The 17,626-nt window shown below is 41.3% G+C and overlaps 2 protein-coding genes across 4 annotated transcripts; one reads left to right on the forward strand and one right to left on the reverse strand.

Annotated features, from left to right (window-relative positions):
• The first annotated feature begins 5,332 nt into the window (after positions 1–5,332).
• On the forward strand, positions 5,333–10,696 carry LOC115358834 (tubulin alpha chain). The gene is made up of 4 exons (XM_030050904.1): positions 5,333–5,420; positions 8,781–9,003; positions 9,229–9,377; positions 9,472–10,696. Exons 1-4 carry the CDS (start codon positions 5,418–5,420, stop codon positions 10,450–10,452), a joined length of 1,356 nt encoding a protein of 451 aa, XP_029906764.1. The 5' UTR covers positions 5,333–5,417; the 3' UTR covers positions 10,453–10,696.
• A 463-nt stretch (positions 10,697–11,159) lies between these two features.
• pmela (premelanosome protein a) lies at positions 11,160–17,626 on the reverse strand. 3 transcript variants are annotated; one of them, XM_030050835.1, is made up of 12 exons: positions 17,489–17,626; positions 16,151–16,246; positions 15,910–16,056; positions 15,682–15,816; positions 14,618–14,779; positions 14,187–14,471; positions 13,202–14,029; positions 12,881–13,066; positions 12,632–12,734; positions 12,262–12,467; positions 11,833–11,923; positions 11,160–11,726 (listed from the first exon to the last, which is right to left on the reverse strand). In XM_030050835.1, exons 1-12 carry the CDS (start codon positions 17,541–17,543, stop codon positions 11,573–11,575), a joined length of 2,448 nt encoding a protein of 815 aa, XP_029906695.1. In that variant the 5' UTR covers positions 17,544–17,626; the 3' UTR covers positions 11,160–11,572. The 3 variants fall into 3 exon arrangements, with proteins under 3 accessions (XP_029906695.1, XP_029906694.1, XP_029906693.1); XM_030050834.1 differs by having other exon boundaries at positions 13,202–14,026; positions 17,486–17,626; XM_030050833.1 differs by having other exon boundaries at positions 17,486–17,626.

Genomic DNA, 17,626 nt, shown 5'->3' on the forward strand with positions numbered 1-17,626 from the left:
TCTTCTCAGCCATTTTTCTGATGAAAATCAACTCTTGGTTCCCTATTCCTTGGGGGGACATCTGGGGCACACTATAGAAAAATATAAATCTCTCTGTCTCTGTCTCTCCAGCTCTCTTACAATACACACAAACACACACACACACACACACACACACACACACATGCAAACACACACTTTATTGTTCTATATTCCTCTTTCTAACCCTGCATGACTGCGGACTCTTGGCAAGCTACTGCCGGTGTCTGGTTTTCCCTGTAATACACGTCCTGTGTTAGCCTGAGTTCTGTAATCTAATCAATGTGCCTTATGGTCAGCCCCCTCCACCCCCCATGCCACACACACACACACACACACTTTGTTACAAGAGCACATCTCTCTGTTTCACATCATTTTCCCAGTGGAGAACCTATATACCCGATCCATCCATATGGCCACAGACAAGGTTTCATATGTCCTGAGTGGTAAGGCTATCCACATCACCACACTATAAAAAAAAGTGTATATGCCAGCAGTTGTGCACACATACACATACACCATTTATGTAATACACATTAATACTAAAAACATGGGATACAACGATTTTGCATTAGACTGAACTCAGTAACACTAACCATCAGGCAGACACTTCCATTAGCCATTGATCCTTTCGGTACACTGGAAATTCCCTGAGGGGCAATAAATTCTATCATGCCTCTCCACCAGCGCCATAAGCTAGAATTACCTTTCCTGATCTGGCATTTACTTCTGCATCCTTAATTCATAGTGCATGTGAAATATTTCACTTCCCAACAACAGGCATTTACAATGGGAGTCTTAAGCATCTGGAGGCCTATTTCAAGAGCTCAGTAATGGCATATTTTCAGACTTCAACTTCAATGCATTATGTGCACCTTGAGCATCACGGACAGCTCAACACAGAAATAATTCAAACAATTCCCTTGATTAAAATCCGAAACAATGACATTTTTTGCTTTGAAATAAGTAGAACTTTCGCCCTTCTCAGCAGCTACTAGTCTGCACTGAATAGCATTGTGTGTTATTTCACAGCTGACATAAAAACATCTTAAAAACTCCCTCAAGTTAAATTAGCAAGAAATGCAATGCCGTATTTATCTCAGGAATAAAAAGTGCCTGAAACTACTGGTAGTTTACAATGTATTGCGCTTCACGTTTCAGCACCAGGGAGAGCTCATGTCAGGCCTTCTTGTTATTCATGTTGGCCTGGTATTCAATAGTAGTAACCTAAATATACATGTTCTTTTAATTGTGTGTATTTGCTTTAGTTTGAGAATTTACTGGTTTGTATTTGCTGAAACTGTTCATCGTGTTCATAATTAAAGAAATGACCCACCTACTGTTTTGCAGTGAATGTTGCTCACTGTTTCTAACTGTGATCAAAGCTGGCTGTAAGGTTTGAAGCAGTGTCCACAGTGTCACTGTTGAGTCAAATAAATTCAATTCTTGCATGTCAGTCAGGGGTCCTTTGGGAGGCCGTGGGCCTGCTTCAACTGAAGGGGGTGAAACATAGCCAAGGCTGCCAGTGGCCATTTAGATATCCCAAGGGGGTGTCTTAAAGCCACATTAAGCCAGAGTTTTACTTAAAAATACTCATGTCTTGGGGCGCTCTAGTAATGCAAGCATTACAGTGCGTACCACATATCAAGGCTAAGTCTTCACCGCAGCAACCTGGGTTCAAATCCGGTCAGGGCCCTTTCCTGGATGTCATCCAAATCTCTCTCCCTTCCTTCCCTGTCTCACTCTACTGGCACTATCAAATAAAGCCGAAATGCCAAAAAATACTCCTGTCATTCCAGCCTAAATCACCAGTTCCTTGCATTATATCTCAGAACTACAATAATCATTTGGAACACCACGTGGAAATCATTTGAAGCATGAAAAAAAAAAAAAGTAAATTAATTTATGTATTCAAATTGGCCACACACCAGACTGCTCCTGTCCTAATGTAACAGCTCCCCTGGCTGGCAGATAAATGTTTTTTTTTCTCTCTCTCTCTCATTATTTGGCTTACCTACTCTAAACTGAGATTTGTGTGTTGTTGGTTAGTGGCAAATATATAGGTATTCTCAAACCTTATTTTGTTTATACAACAAATATATTGTTGTAATAAAATATCAGCAGTATAAAAAATTCATACCTGCCTATAATGTTACTAGTTCATTGATATTTAACACAGAATCAGCAAAGCTGAGGGACATATCATTTTGAAGACCCCTGCAAGTAACTTCCTTTGCAGTAGTCAATATATAACGGTGAGTAAAATGGCTTTGAAATTCAATGAAGATGATTGTTTCAATAATAATATTCAGTCCTGATGCCACTATGTATCACCATTATCTTTACATTTTGGCATCCAGACCCTCACATCAGCTTATACAGTTTCTGTGAAGATCTGGAAAGTCTGAAAATGAATGTAAATGATTTTTAGATGTTAAAAAGTTTGCTCATCTCACAAAAAACAAAACAAAACAAAAAAAAAAAACTATAAAATAAAACTATTATTTGAATTTGATTCACAGCTGCACATTATGCTCTAATCCACTGTTTCATACGCTGTGACAGAAGCTGCATCAAACAAATTCTTGTGCTGGAGTCCTGCACTTAAATTTCATATAAAACTGGGAATTGTTGTAATGAAATATATGAAACAGAAAATGGTTCCAGCAACCATCTTAGCTACAACTAATACTGGAAAAGCATTTCTGTTTTTGTTCAAGGCATAAAGTATTTGGGCTTCAAAGTTTTAATTCATGAGTTAGAAAGCTAAGAGCAGCAGCAGTTTGCTTGCTGTGGTGGAAAAACAGAGAAAAAAATCATAAGTCAACTATCAAAAATATATATTTCAAACTATAAAAATATTATTAAAAACTTGTTATTTTTAATACTCGTCAAGTCGGAAAACTGATGTCCCTTTTAGGATCGGTTGCTGTATAATGGAAAACACTGAGAGCAAGAAAAAAAGGGGAAATATTTAGCAGAGCTGTAGCGCTGCTTGCTGGTCACAGGCCACTCATCTCAGAGCAGCAGGGAGAGTTAGAAAATCCAGGATGACATGACTGAGAGAAGCCAACAGGTCTCCAGCCTTTGACTGGAGCTTGGCCAAAGTCCAGTCAGCAACAGTGATTTTCTTTGACTCGGACAAGTGCTGGGGAGATTGTGATCTAGTAAACCTGTAATTCTGGACTGACAGCAAGGCCCCAGAGGGGTGTGGAGTTCAAGTTGGGAATCACCTGCAAGCGATCCTGGCTTTATTTGATAGTGCCAGTAGAGCGAGACATTGAAGGGAGGGAGAGAGATTTGGATGACATGCAGGAGAGACCTGAGATGGTTGACTGGTACTTTGCTGTGCTGACAAACAATTCAATACGACTACAAAATGACTAACAGAGAAATGAATGGCTATTGACAGTAATTACTGCATTTGGTGATGTAATTGATCCACTGTAGCACTGTAACGTAAGTGTATTAAATGGACTTTAATGTGGAAACCTGGGTTCATTATGATTGGATGTAAGTGAGAGATAGGCTGTGTATTGTGCAATAATACATGCACATGCATATCGGCCTGGTATATAAGTGCATCTAAGCTATCCACATATCAGGAGTTTTGTTAACTAATTCTCATCAATACTGACTAATACCTGTTATGTTCTGCTGCTCTGGGCCTCTGTGACATAAAGACATAATGCAGCTGTCTCAAAAAGGAACAGTTCTCACTCAGGAACTTGATTCATAAATACTGACCTTGTTTTAGCAACAGCCATCCTCCTGCTTTACCTCGTTACCCCTCCACACCTCTGCTCCTGCCTGGTAGGCGAGGCCCTGGCTCCTCTCAATAAAGATTTTGCTGCAGTGACGTCAGCCCTCTCCTCTGCACTGCAGTATGTCATGTGATGTGCATGTCACCGCCAGTAGCATTTCATCAGTTCGCTGCATCAGGGCATATCTGAAACACAACAACAACAAAAAAAGAAATATCTTTAATGTGATGGAGAAAAATGTTAGTCTGATATATTTTCCAAAAAATCTGCAGAACTCAGAGTTGCAGTTTGTCCTCTAAGCACAACCACCTTTGATGTCTCCTCAGCTCCACCTTAATGCTGCTCAGGCCATGCAGATAGAAGATCCATGCGTTTGTGTTTGTATATTGTGCACATTTTATATGAAACTGTGCTTTACTAAAGTCAAATAGGGCAGCCTTTTTGTTTAATACAAATTTAAACTGCATGTGGCATAGGTTTCCATAGTGATAGTTTGATGGTTTGTATTCATGCATTACTTAGAGAATTAATTAAGCTATCAAGGCTTGATGTAATTAATGGTTTGACATTGTTATTTTTTGAATAGCTTTTGCTTGAAAAAAAAAAAAAGAAGATATATTTATAATATTGATACATTATAAATAGATACCTGGCATGGAATGACACAGTGGAATTGTCTACATGCCATTTTCTTTTATGCATTTATTTCTATGTTCTTTTGTGTTCAGGCATTTATAAAGGCTACTGTACTGTCTCTTTCCCTGTGTTGCCAGATTAGACGGCACTCCACCCATTTAGGCTACTTTTAATGGTGGGTGGGCTGAGACAATGCACAAGCAATGTAGGGTTAGGGTAATTGCAATCCTAAATCTAAGCTTTGCCTTTCATATTGTGTACTCATAAGCTTATCCATTAATGCTGGAAAATAAACTCAGTGTTGAACACCATTGCTCATGTATAACTAATTTTAACATTAGTTTATCAGTAGGAATCCTATTAAATCCTAATCCTAATCTTTGCACTTTGTGTGTGTGTGTGTGTGTGTGTGTGTGTGTGTGTGTGTGTGTGTGTTTGTGCTGTAACACATAAAGATGAAGGAAATCATCTGCAAGGGACTCTGGCCTTATCCCAAGGCTGTCAGGTTGTGTCATTACCACAATATTCATGACAAGGAAACTGGGATTATTTATTTATGTTGAAGAGGAATAGCTGACAAGTTATCAAACAGTGTGTTGAGTTTGATGATTGTTAATACAGCTTTATGCCTTGAGGTATACGACTGTGAACTTCCACTGACATGTACATTTTCATGGGTTTGTTTGCTGAATGACTTTTATCTTGCTGTACTTTGTCAAGGATATTTGAAATATTATAAATTTTGTTGCTGATGGGGTTTGTGGTGTCCCTACTTCACACTGAGTAGCTTTGTCTCTCTGTTCCCTGACTGCTACAGTTTCAGCTGTTTTGTGCTGGAAATTGGCAGTCTGATCTGGCAACACAACTCCCTGGTACTTTATAAAGACTGGCGCAATGCTGCGTCTCCCAGCAGTTACTACATCGACTCTTAGCTGTCGGACAAGGTAACTTCAGTAGACATTTCTTCAGCACTTTGCCTCTTAACCTTCAGAATAAAAAATGGTAAGTCGTCTATATTAATACCTGGTGAAGTCTTCCTGAAAATGCAAGCTTTTAAATGCGAGTTGTTCTGTAGGCTATGTGTGGCGTGGCTGTTGAGATTTATTTAGAGTGTGACCTCGAATACAAAATTTGACTATCAAAATTTAACATTAACTCACATCTTATAGGCCTATTAAAATGTTCAGCATACATGAGGACTAACTTGCTCCGTCCATATTAAACTGGTCAGCTGCTGAAGATGAACCATCCTATAGGTATTTATGAAGATATGAATGAGTCAGGCTTCTGTATCATCAGGGATGTGAACTGTAGCCTAATACATACAGCGGTGGAGGATTAGACAATGAGCTAAAAGCAGGGTCCGGCTTATGTGACAGCCATTGGAAATTGAGTTCCCATAAGGATAGACTGTAATAAGTATTGTTAATGTTAACCAGATAAAAAGGCTAAAAGGAACATGTTTTCCAAAAGAGCTAAACGCACCATATTCTCAGATGAATGACAGCTGCACTTCACCACCCAGCCACCAGGGGCGCAGTGGGTTATCTTATCTTTATAACATATTGAATAGAAAGTTGCTACCATAATGCTGAAAAGGCCTGCTGCTACCGACGAGCTCTAAAAGCCTGGCTAGTTTCGTTTTTGTTTTGTTTTTTTCCCCACAAATAAACAAACAAACCGCTTTAGACAACTGGAGTTCACCTGATAGGAGGACAGCTTTGCCACGGAGACTGTCGCTTAATTTTGGGTGTAGTCTGTCACTTTATGCTGCAGGCGCTGTTCCATGGCGGGTTGCCATGTTTCAAACTATTGAAACTTTGTTGTTGCAATATGGCAGACATCTCTGTTGTTGCATGTAATGTGCTGTGTGTGTGTGTGTGTGTGTGTGTGTGTGTGTGTGTGTGTGTGTGTCTCTCTCTCTCTCTCTCTCTCTCTCTCTCTCTCTCTCTCTCTCTCATTTATTTATTTAGCCTACCTCCGCCCCTGGCGTTAGTTATTTTAGCGACCCCCCTCAAAACTCAGATTATAACTAGAACCTTAGCTAAAAGAGATCCAAATAAATCAAATCGTATTAAAATCAAATCAAAACCAGTATCACAGTTTCCGTTTACCTGATCACGAATATAGGGTTTACGTCTTCCACACACAAAGATATGTCTAATTTACCCAGGGTTTGAAGCAGGGCCGGGTCTACGCAGGGGCAAGAGGGGGCCTGGCCCCCTCAAATAAATGTTGTGCCCCCTCAAACTAAATCCCCCAAAATATATTCAGTTAGACATGGTAAAAGGTGCTGGAGCACAATGCCCCCTCAACATTTGTGGCTGCCCCCTCATACATGCCTGGCTAGACCCGGCCCTGGTTTGAAGTTGGAAAGGTAACTATTTAAATGGTTGTATGCTTGAATGAGATGAAGGAAACTGTACTGGAGAAACACCTGCATGCAGATCGATGTGATGGTATTTTCTAGAGGTGATTATGAACCAAGGCTTCCTCGGACATAAATGCATGGTCACACACCCAGCCACAGTTACTGGGGCAATGTTAGAGTAGCACATAAACCTTACAAAGGATGAGATGTGAAATTAAATCTAAGTCACTCTGATTCTTCTTCTTGGTTTTATAGCAACGACGGAGTATTGCTGCCCCCCGCAGGTTGACTGTGGATACTGCGCTCTGAAACTGTATTCACCTTTATACCCTGTGCTTTGCTGATGTTCCTCCCACCTGTAGCTTTTCTAGTAAAAGGGCAGGTGTGTGTGTGTGTGTGTGTGTGTGTGTGTGTGTGTGTGTTGACTGGAAAATGTTCGTCTGTCCCCAGTGAGTGACAGAAAATAGGATTGTTTTGAGCTCCGTCTTTTGTTGCCTCAGACAGTAGATAACGGTTTATTAGGGGGCAGATACTGGGGATGTGGACCTTGGGCTTAATTAGATTCAGGATTCATCATTTAATTAGATTTAATTAAATTTAAAAGTGTTTTTTTCCTCTCTAATGAAGTTGATTTGTGTTTGTAAACCACAATTCAAGTTAATGATTTGATTCAGTGATTTTAGCCAAAATTTGGAATGCATTAAATACATTCAACATTTATTATTTATTTATTTATTTTATTATTTGAAAATAAAATCAGTCAACATTTTTTGTCATTAAAACACTGATAAAAGACCAGTTGAGTAGTGAGGAATACGATTCAGCACATTTCTTATTGATTTAGACTGAAATGAGAGTGATTCATTGAGTTTATTCCTCTTTGCAGACAGAGTTAATTTGACAGACGTCGTCAAATGAATGGTTAAACATCTTCCAGATACCCGAGGGACTTTTTTTCCCCTCTGTTAGATGATGGACTAGCACACAGTATGCCCCTTTATGCCTTGAGCCAACTGCAAGTGATGGACACGCAGCCCTGAGCCAATTAAAAATACACAATTTAGACAGTTTGCTTATGAAATTATGAAAATCCAATAGCTTCTCCAGATGTGTAGATGCCAAAGGTGTTAAGCTTAATTTGATTTTAGATACAAATTGTGCCTTTTAGTGAATAACAGACTGTCTTATGGCCTGCTTAATAATATTAGCTGCTTGGCAGAAAGCAAAATAAAATGGGAAAAGTGTTGTATAATTACTTGGCTGACTGGTAGGCTTATATGAAGCTGCCTGACAGGTTGCCTCTACGAACTGCTTATGTTCGGTATCTGGAAGAGTCTGTCATTGTTTATGCCACCTGAAAACTTGCTACTTCTGCTTGGCTAAGTGTCATTCTGCTGCTTTAGACACTGATTGTATTGTTGGTCAATCTGTAGCTGATATCACTTGTGAAGCTTGTGAGGCTAGTGGTATGTGAGGCTAGTGGTAAACCTTGCCCTGTCATTGATATTTTAGTGACAGAATACCTTCAAAATGCATTGGCTCATTTTTTTTAAAACTTTTAGTAATGCAGCCTTTTTAAAAAAAAAAACCTAAATTGGCAGGACTTCTCTAAAACTTAAGTAAGACTAACTCAACCAGTTAATCCACTAACAGGACTATCATGTGGTGCAGTTTTTCCATTGCTTGCAGCTGCCTTGTTGCAGAGCAAGGCATGCCAGCAACTGGCAGCCTTACAGCAGGGAACAAAAGTTTTTCAGGCAACCTAGATATTTAATGACCAAAGCATTCTTATGTAATTTGGCAGATTTAAAAATCAGTCCATTGAAAAATGGGTTGGAGAGTGTTGATGAAAATTTGTGATGACCGAGTCGCCCCACCATGAATGCAGTTGGCGTAATTATAATGTGAAAACGACTATAAGGTAATGTGAACAAACTCTCCTTTCTGTGGATATGTTTTGTTGAAATTTTGCCTTTTTTTGCATTTCCCAGCGTGAGTGCATCTCCATCCACGTAGGCCAGGCTGGTGTCCAGATTGGCAATGCATGCTGGGAGCTGTACTGCTTGGAACATGGCATCCAACCTGACGGACAGATGCCCAGTGATAAAACCATCGGCGGAGGCGATGACTCCTTCAACACATTCTTCAGTGAGACTGGAGCTGGCAAGCATGTACCCAGAGCGGTGTTTGTCGACTTGGAGCCGACTGTCATTGGTGAGATCCTTCAGCTCATTCTCGTAATGCACACATTACTCACCCAGACATGACTGACGCAAAATGAAAACCAAACCTTTCTCATGGTTCATTTAACTTGACCTGGGCCTCATATGGCAAGTTTGCTTTACTCTTGTGCTCAAATTGTGCTCAAAACTACAAAATTCAGTTTACATGATCCAGATATCTTGAAAACTTTCCTAAACAGTTGTCTATTTTTTGTAGATGAGGTGCGGACTGGAACCTACCGCCAGCTCTTCCACCCTGAGCAGCTGATCACTGGGAAGGAAGATGCAGCCAACAATTACGCCCGTGGCCATTACACTATTGGCAAAGAGATAATCGACCTGGTTCTGGACAGGATCCGTAAGCTAGTGTGTGTCTCTACAAATGAAGCAATGTTCGATGAGTTTGATGTATTTAATGTTGGTGAGCAGTTATAATGGAGGTGTTTTTCTCCCTGTCCAGGCTGACCAGTGCACCGGCCTCCAGGGATTTCTTGTCTTCCACAGCTTTGGCGGTGGCACCGGCTCCGGCTTCACCTCTTTGCTGATGGAGCGTCTCTCTGTTGACTACGGCAAGAAGTCCAAGCTTGAGTTCTCCATCTACCCAGCTCCCCAGGTGTCCACCGCTGTGGTGGAACCATACAACTCCATCCTTACTACTCATACAACCCTGGAGCACTCTGACTGTGCTTTCATGGTGGACAATGAGGCCATCTATGACATCTGCCGCAGAAACCTTGATATTGAACGTCCTACTTACACCAACCTTAACAGGCTGATTAGTCAGATCGTATCCTCCATCACCGCCTCCCTCCGGTTTGATGGGGCGCTGAATGTCGACCTGACTGAGTTCCAGACCAACTTGGTTCCCTACCCCCGTATCCACTTCCCTCTGGCGACCTACGCTCCTGTGATCTCTGCTGAGAAAGCTTACCATGAGCAGCTCTCAGTCTCTGAGATCACAAATGCTTGCTTTGAGCCAGCAAATCAGATGGTGAAATGTGATCCCCGCCACGGCAAATACATGGCCTGCTGTTTACTGTATCGCGGAGATGTTGTACCCAAAGATGTTAATGCGGCCATTGCCACCATTAAAACCAAACGCACCATTCAGTTTGTGGACTGGTGCCCCACTGGCTTCAAAGTTGGCATCAACTACCAGCCGCCCACTGTGGTGCCTGGTGGAGATCTGGCCAAGGTCCAGCGGGCTGTGTGCATGCTGAGCAACACCACCGCTATTGCAGAGGCCTGGGCCCGTCTTGACCACAAGTTTGACCTGATGTATGCCAAGCGTGCCTTTGTGCACTGGTACGTAGGTGAGGGTATGGAGGAGGGAGAGTTCTCTGAGGCCAGGGAAGACATGGCTGCTTTAGAGAAAGATTATGAAGAGGTGGGTGTTGACTCCATTGAAGGAGAGGGAGAAGAAGAGGGGGAGGAGTATTAAAGCTAACTGAGCCCCACAGTTCATCATGTCAGAAACAAAAATGCCTCCGCTTTGAGTAGGCAGTTGGTAGCTAGCTCTGTAAAACACATAGTAGCTAATTCATTCCTCAACATTTCACCATGTATTGGTTTAAGTGGCAGCGTTTGCATCTAGGCAATGTAATGTTGAAATGTCCTCATGGTTTTATTTGTATTGTTTTTGCGCATTTTCCTCAGTGATTGCAATAAAAGATTTGAAGAATCTATTTTGGCTGTTGTTGTGTTTGATCTTCTGATCATCTCAGCTGGACAAAATGGTTCCCATGTTGCCATTTTATAGTTCATATCTGTATTAGCATGGCTAACACACTTGTGAGGGATGCTTAATGGGCTGTTTAGAGTTTTAGTTTATTTTACTTTATTTTACTTTTTACTTATTTTACTGTAATTTCATGATTTTCTGACTGTTAAGGGTGGTTAAAGATGGGCTATATAGTAAATTTGCTGATATTTATCTTATTCCATTATATGATTTTATGAACTGGTCTGTGCTGACCTTGCTTTCCAGTCACTACATCATTTGCATGTCCCTGATGTTTGGGATCAGATTTAAAGCAAATATGCCAGTTTTATCTGGCTTTTGCATTATTAATATCTACCTTACTTTCACATAAACTTCAGCAGAATGTGAAGGATAGAGCAAATAAGATAAAAACGTGATGGTGTTGAAGTTCCATTTTATTCATTTCAGGGTAGCAAACATGAAAAAGTGCTGTGATGTTAGTGATTCAAATTAAATTCAAAAGGAACTGGAAATACAAAGTAATGATTATTGCAAAGACTTAGTACAGATATGCTGTAAACATGAGAATAAGTTACTAAACTTTTCATAAACCATCAGTGACAATGAATAGAAAGTACCGCAAGTCAAAATAAATACTTATCAGGTTCCTTTGAAATGTTTTAACTTTCAATTAATTTTATATCTTGATACACAGGGGGTTGCCTCAGTCAATCTATAGGTTAGGGTGGTTGGTTCTGGTTTCACACGTTAACTGGGGTTTACAGGATTATTACAGTTAAAGTATTGTGTGTAAAGCCAATGCACTTGTAGATGCTGACAGCAGGAGGTGACATAACCTTCAAACCACCCTGCCCTGAAGCAGCGGGCGGCTCTCTCCTGGTGATTGTCGGCTCAGCAAGTTCCACAACAGCAAAGGCACTGACGTTATTGTAGAGCTGCCTCCAGTACTGGTAGCATGATCTTCCCTTAGTGGTTGATACTGCTTGAACCGCCTGTCGAGGAATACAAATCAGCTGAGTGAACTGAATCCAGTCAAAGCAAAATGGGAATAGGATATGCAATTTTTGCTGCAAATACTGTGATGAGTTTGGTATTCACCTGTACATTAAAGCAATGCTACCAACGACACAGGCAACAACTAAAACACCCAACACTGTAGCTGTAGCGCCAGCTGGAGATGTACCGGAGCCTGGAAATACAGCACACAAAGTATGACAAGGAGTAGTAAAGACAATTTATGGTGTGGCGGGAGGGTGAGTGTGTCGTACAAAACAAATGCTAGTGCTCTTGAAATGCATCCAAAAAACAGAAAACAAGCATAGAACTGAAACAAAGAGCTTGTTGGTAATTGTTAAAAAGCCTTTAGAATAACAATAATAATAATAATAATAATAATAATAATAAAGTTTTAACCTCTATGGGTCTTCATCAGGATTTGAGATGGTCCTGTGTTTTTTGGATGCACATGACAAGGAGTAGCTTACAGATGAAGTAATTTAACAGAATATTTTTTTTTCCATCACTCACCTACTGTCACGCTGACTCTAGCACTGGCCACAGCGAGACTGACATCATTGGTCAAAGAGACATTAATGCAGAATACTCCTGAGTCATTGAAGAACTGACGAAGGATCATTTGACAGTCTGGAGATGGTGTGGCCGCATTGCACACTGTTTCCACCGGTGTGATACAGTCAGCATCCGAAATCACAGTGCAAACCTCATTTGGCAGACTGAATGAAGGATAGAGGAAGAAGAAGTGACAATGAGAATAATCATGACATTATAAGTTTGTGTCAAAATAAACAGTTGGAATTGAACAAATAATTTCGCCTCTGAATGTTACCATAATACAAAGGTGCAGATAGTTATGTTGTCTGTTGTCAAACATACTCACCTTCCTTGACAGGTGATGGTGAGATCCACAGCATTCTGCTCCAGCTCGGTAGCCATGGAAACCACACTGGTAACCTGCACAATCTCCACACTCTCAATTCCCTCTGCATAGTAATTTAAAGATATGCGATAGCTTGAGTTATCATTGTTAAAACTGAACTGGCTGTTTCCATTATGAAAGCGTAGTTGCATTAATTGAGATGTAATGTATTGCAGACAAATTGTGTTTTATTGTAGGCAACTGACTCACCGATAATATCTACAGAGGTGGAGAGGGAGCCGTAACGGTGGACCAAGCAGTCAGCTGTCAGCTCTGGAGCTTGCCTTTTGGCCACAACAAGAGCAACCTGTGCTGGATCCGTCTCAGTGTCAATTTCCACCGCTGCTTGAACCTCATCTTCAGCTGGAACAGCTTCTTCGTTGACTGCAGGTTGTTCTTCAACAGGAAGAGAAACTTGATTACAAAATCATATCAGTTTGAAGTGATGGTTTGCTTTCAAGATGAACTGACAAAAACACTGCATCTCTTGAACTCTACATAATTTTCTAAGCTCACAACATAATCATTCACCTGCAGTGGCCTCATTCACTGCGTCCAGTGTTTCAGTCTCAGCATCACCTGCAGGATCAGCTGCCGCCTGTACCACAGCTGTGCTCTCAGTGGCTGCAGGAACTATAACGTTATCAGCAGGGGCTTCTGTGCCAGCCTGGACTACTTCTGTTGCAGCAGTAGTATCAGTCACAACATCAGTCTCTTGCTCTACAGCTACGTCTGCTGCAGGAGCAACAGTGACAACATCAGTGACCTCTGGAGCGAGAGAGACTGTCTCCCCCAAGTCAACTGCTGTTTCCTCTTGCTCTGCAACAGGAGCGACTGAAGCAGCGGTGTCAACCACTGGCACTTCAACTGCATCTGCATCTGCAGCTAATGTGTTTTCAGCTGCATCAGCATTTACTGGCTCCTCAGTTGCAGGGGCAACAGGGGCAGCTGTGGCCACATCACCTGCTGCAGCATCCGCACCCTCTGCAGTATCATCTACCTCTGCAGGAGGAGCAACAGTGTTTGCTGCGGTGACAGTAATGGCTGGGTCTTGTTCCACAGGGGCAACAGCTGCATCGACACCTACAGGGGCTACTGAAGCAACCTCCACCCCCTCTGGGGCTGCATCAATAACTGCCTCTCCATCCTCTGTGTTCGCGGCTGTGCTTGCTGCTTCAACTGGTGCTACAGAAGCAGCGAGTGAAAGGTCATCAGCCTGGGTGGCCTCAGAGGCAGGCACATCCAGAGCAATGGCATCTCCTCCTTGGGTTGGTGTTAGTGGGTTTGCTGTTGGAGCGGGTGCAGGGGTGGAGGCCATCACAACTACTGCTGGAACAGCAGAGGCATCAATAGGAACTGCTGAAGGAAAAGTGTGAGAAAAGCTGAGCATAGTCTTTGTAAATGAGCTCTACTGCATGTACAGTAAATATACATTTAGCAATCACATAGGGCAGTACAAATATATACGCCAAAATTGAATAATGTAATTAATTAGTTCAACAACATAATCTCTCACCAGCAGTGGGATTTCCACAGCCGTTGGGGATGCTTGCCATCAGGATCACCTGAGGCTTGTATGTCCCTGGTGAGAGGTAGGTGTGTGTGACCATGCGCTCGCTTGAGATCAGAGTTCCACTATTGTCACCAAAGTCCCAGGTGAGGGTGACGTCTGAGGCACTGAGGTACTGGCTGGGATCATGGATGTTGACGCTGAAAGCAATAGCTCGATTCTGGATGAAGTTCTGGTCGTCCTGGTTGACATCATTGATTTGGCTGAGTGATATGGTGAATGGAATTTGGTCTAATGGCAGAACAACAGGTGTAGAGATGTTATCATCAGAGTTTAACCCAGATCTGATAGATTTGCATTTGATAGATAGTAATTGTGTTCATATTAATTTTACAGTATTCTTATCATCAACAACAACAAAAGTTAGATGTGGTCACCTGTGATGGTGAATACTGTGGAGGCATAGCCAAGAGGAATGAACTTGTCCTTGCCACGGCAGTGATAGATGACTAGCTCCATGTTGTAAGAGCCCAGGGGAACATTGTCTGTACCGATGCTGAGTGATGAGGAGGGTCCATCTGCCACCTGCCAGTAACGCCCTTAGACAGAGGAGCAGTGTTTTGATATTCAGAGAAATGTGGCAATCATCAGAAAATTAATAGAAAATTAATTTAATTCCCAGCTGGTCCTTGTCGGGTTGAGTTCTTATTCTTGCTTCTCATCTGTTAGTCAAATTAAGGTTGTTCTTTCTATCTGTCAGTGGAGCTCTCTGTATATAAGAAAACAGTTTCATTTTGGTGCATAACTGTTGGAGAGATGCTCTTGGTTTAACCATAATCACACCATGTACTGCAGTGAAGACTTACTAAAGAACTACATGAAACAAAAGATAATATGTTACCACCAATACATACATATGTCTCCTGTTTATGAATTCTTATGAATGTTTGTGAAGTACAAATAACTGCAAAAATATACTGTTTACAACAACTAAACAAACAAGAAAACACATTACACAGAAGTTTTTTTTCCACTTTTAAAAACACAATGCACTGCCTGTGAAAGTGTGTTTAAAAATGCTAAAGACAATGTTAAATGCAAAGATGATTTTAGAGTTCAGTACAGACAGGAGATTGGCCAAAATCAGCATCTTAGTGATTGAAGGTCAGTGATACAGGCAGGGCCAACCTAAACTTGAATATAAATTTTAACTTCAGTGGAGACAGAAGAAAATTCCTATGGATGCCATCACTGTCCCTTTTACCATCCTTCCTCATTCCTCATTCATGATATACTATTGTAATTGTTGCTCTAATAATACAGGAAAGTCTGTTTTATCTTATATAATTTAACATTGCAAACGATTTATGCAATAATATCCACGGGCTAGGGCTTAAACCTAAATGTATTACATGAAATGTAACACTACCTCAAGTAAAACACAATCATACTACCACAGTGCACAGCTAACAAACCACCAAGGTTTCAAACAGTTGTTTACCCCATGTCTTCCACACAAACACATAGCGTGGTTTCTTGTTCTGTCTCCTGATGAATGGCGTGCCATCAGGGAAGACCCCAGTCCAGTCAGGATCTTGGTCAGGGTACACATCCTGACCTTGTTGATACTCTTTTCCTAAAAATGAAAAGGCATGTGGCATGACAAAAAGGTAAAACACTGCATGCTATAACAGTCAGTGGAGTGCTGTTGTCGGAGAAGCTGGCATACCGTTGACGGTGCAGTTACGCGCCCAGATCACTTGCCCGTTAGGAAGCACCGTTTGATTTGGTGGGAAACGAAGGTCAATGGTAAAGGTTGCTTTGGCCCCGGTCAGGGTAGGTGCATCGTTTTTGAGATCAAAAGTAACTTCACCACCTGAAAACAATGTTGCACACAATTTGACAATTCTGAGTACATGGTCAGGAGGATTGGTGGCACCTCTTACTCAAATGGGAGCAGTGAAACTCACCAAACCAGCAGTTTCTGAATCGTGCATCTCCATCTCTCCACACGGGATACATCCGTGAGTTCCATGAGCGATACTGTTTGAACAGAGTTTTAGGCTCTGGAAAGGAAAAAGGACTGTGAACACTTAAGGAAAGACAAAATAAAACATCATACAGTTCTGGTCATTGTTGTAGGCATCCTGCATATCCAACATTATGGGTGAGGGTGACACCCTTTTCCTTGTAATGAAACAACAGTTGCTAAAAGGGGATTGTTTTCTTAAATGATGCTTTAGCCTTAAAAAATCCTAAGCAAAATAATGTTTTAGTTTTATAATATATATTTATTTATTTTATCTCTCACTCTGCCCAAAATATGCCAAGAGAGGTTGCTATTTTTAGATGTTGGGCTCGCAGAAATAGACATGAATGGTATTCAGTGAAAGGGGTCAAAATGAGTTATCTAAGTAACATAATAATGATGTTACTTATGTAGCAGCTCCATATTTCTGGTGATATAAGGAGTAAAGGAGAGTTGGGGTTCGAGGCAGTGGGAGTCACACGACTGGCAATCCCCCTCAATCCCTTTCATGTGACTATCAGCTGAGCAGCAACATCCGTAATCCCAGCTGGAGGAATGAGGGTTCTCAGACATTGTGGCAGCCTTTTACTCAGCTAATGATGTGTGAGTGTGTGAGAAATTCATTGGGGGATTTTCTTCTAATGTCTAATCACGCACAAAAGAAATCAGATCGCAATAATAAGACAAATGACACTCAAATATCACATACAAAAATACATAAACCAGCAAAACTCAAGAAATATCTCTTGAAACCTGAATAACACACCTGCAAAAATATTTTTTAGAATGTGGTCTGTAGCAAATAAATTAGGAATTTGTATAATGACATCATTAATCTCTCTCACACAGTGCCAAGCAGTGTTAGTGTGAAATAAGCATGAAATTATAGATTAGTCCATTTGCTTTTCAATTACTTCATGTCAACCATTCAAACAAAGAAATACTAAGAATCCTCTCTCTCTCTCTCTCTCCCTCTCTTTCTCTCTCCCTCTCTCTCTCTCACACACACACACACACACACACACACACACACATACTTGTGGTGGACTAATGTGTAGATTTACATTAGTCAGAGTGCTCAAAAGTAATCTGCTGCTTAGCCTGTGGCAGAGTGTAGGTACTGTAGGATACAAAATGTTTGTCTTAATACTCAGTATAAAAGAGAATTAAGAGGAGTATCACTGAAACCATAATTACACAGAAGCTGTCAAAAAGGAAAACATGCACACAGGGATGTGCAATTAAACTTATTGAGTATTAACTAAGATGTACTCACTTGTTGCAGCTGCACATGTAAGAGCCAAACCGAGCACCAACAGTGTTAGGGTCCTCATGATGCGCTAGGGTGTGTGTCCTCTCTCTCTGAGCCCAGCTCCCCACCCGCAGTCCTAAACCCCAGTACAACTCCCAGAGAGAC

The sequence above is a fragment of the Myripristis murdjan genome, chromosome 5, assembly GCF_902150065.1.
Source record: "Myripristis murdjan chromosome 5, fMyrMur1.1, whole genome shotgun sequence".
In the NCBI taxonomy this organism is placed as follows: domain Eukaryota; kingdom Metazoa; phylum Chordata; class Actinopteri; order Holocentriformes; family Holocentridae; genus Myripristis; species Myripristis murdjan.

Bases quoted from the DNA above. Each gene is read 5' to 3' on its own strand.
- LOC115358834 (XM_030050904.1), top strand. The intron at 9,004-9,228 runs GTGAGATCCTTC...TATTTTTTGTAG, and splicing joins CTTGGAGCCGACTGTCATTG to ATGAGGTGCGGACTGGAACC. The intron at 9,378-9,471 runs GTGTGTGTCTCT...CTCCCTGTCCAG, and splicing joins TGGACAGGATCCGTAAGCTA to GCTGACCAGTGCACCGGCCT.
- pmela (XM_030050833.1), bottom strand. From the start codon at position 17,543: ATGAGGACCCTAACACTGTTGGTGCTCGGTTTGGCTCTTACATGTGCA. The intron at 14,780-15,681 runs GTAAACAACTGT...CCTCTGTCTAAG, and splicing joins GTTTGTGTGGAAGACATGGG to GGCGTTACTGGCAGGTGGCA. The intron at 11,727-11,832 runs GTGAATACCAAA...ATTCCTCGACAG, and splicing joins AGCATTGCTTTAATGTACAG to GCGGTTCAAGCAGTATCAAC.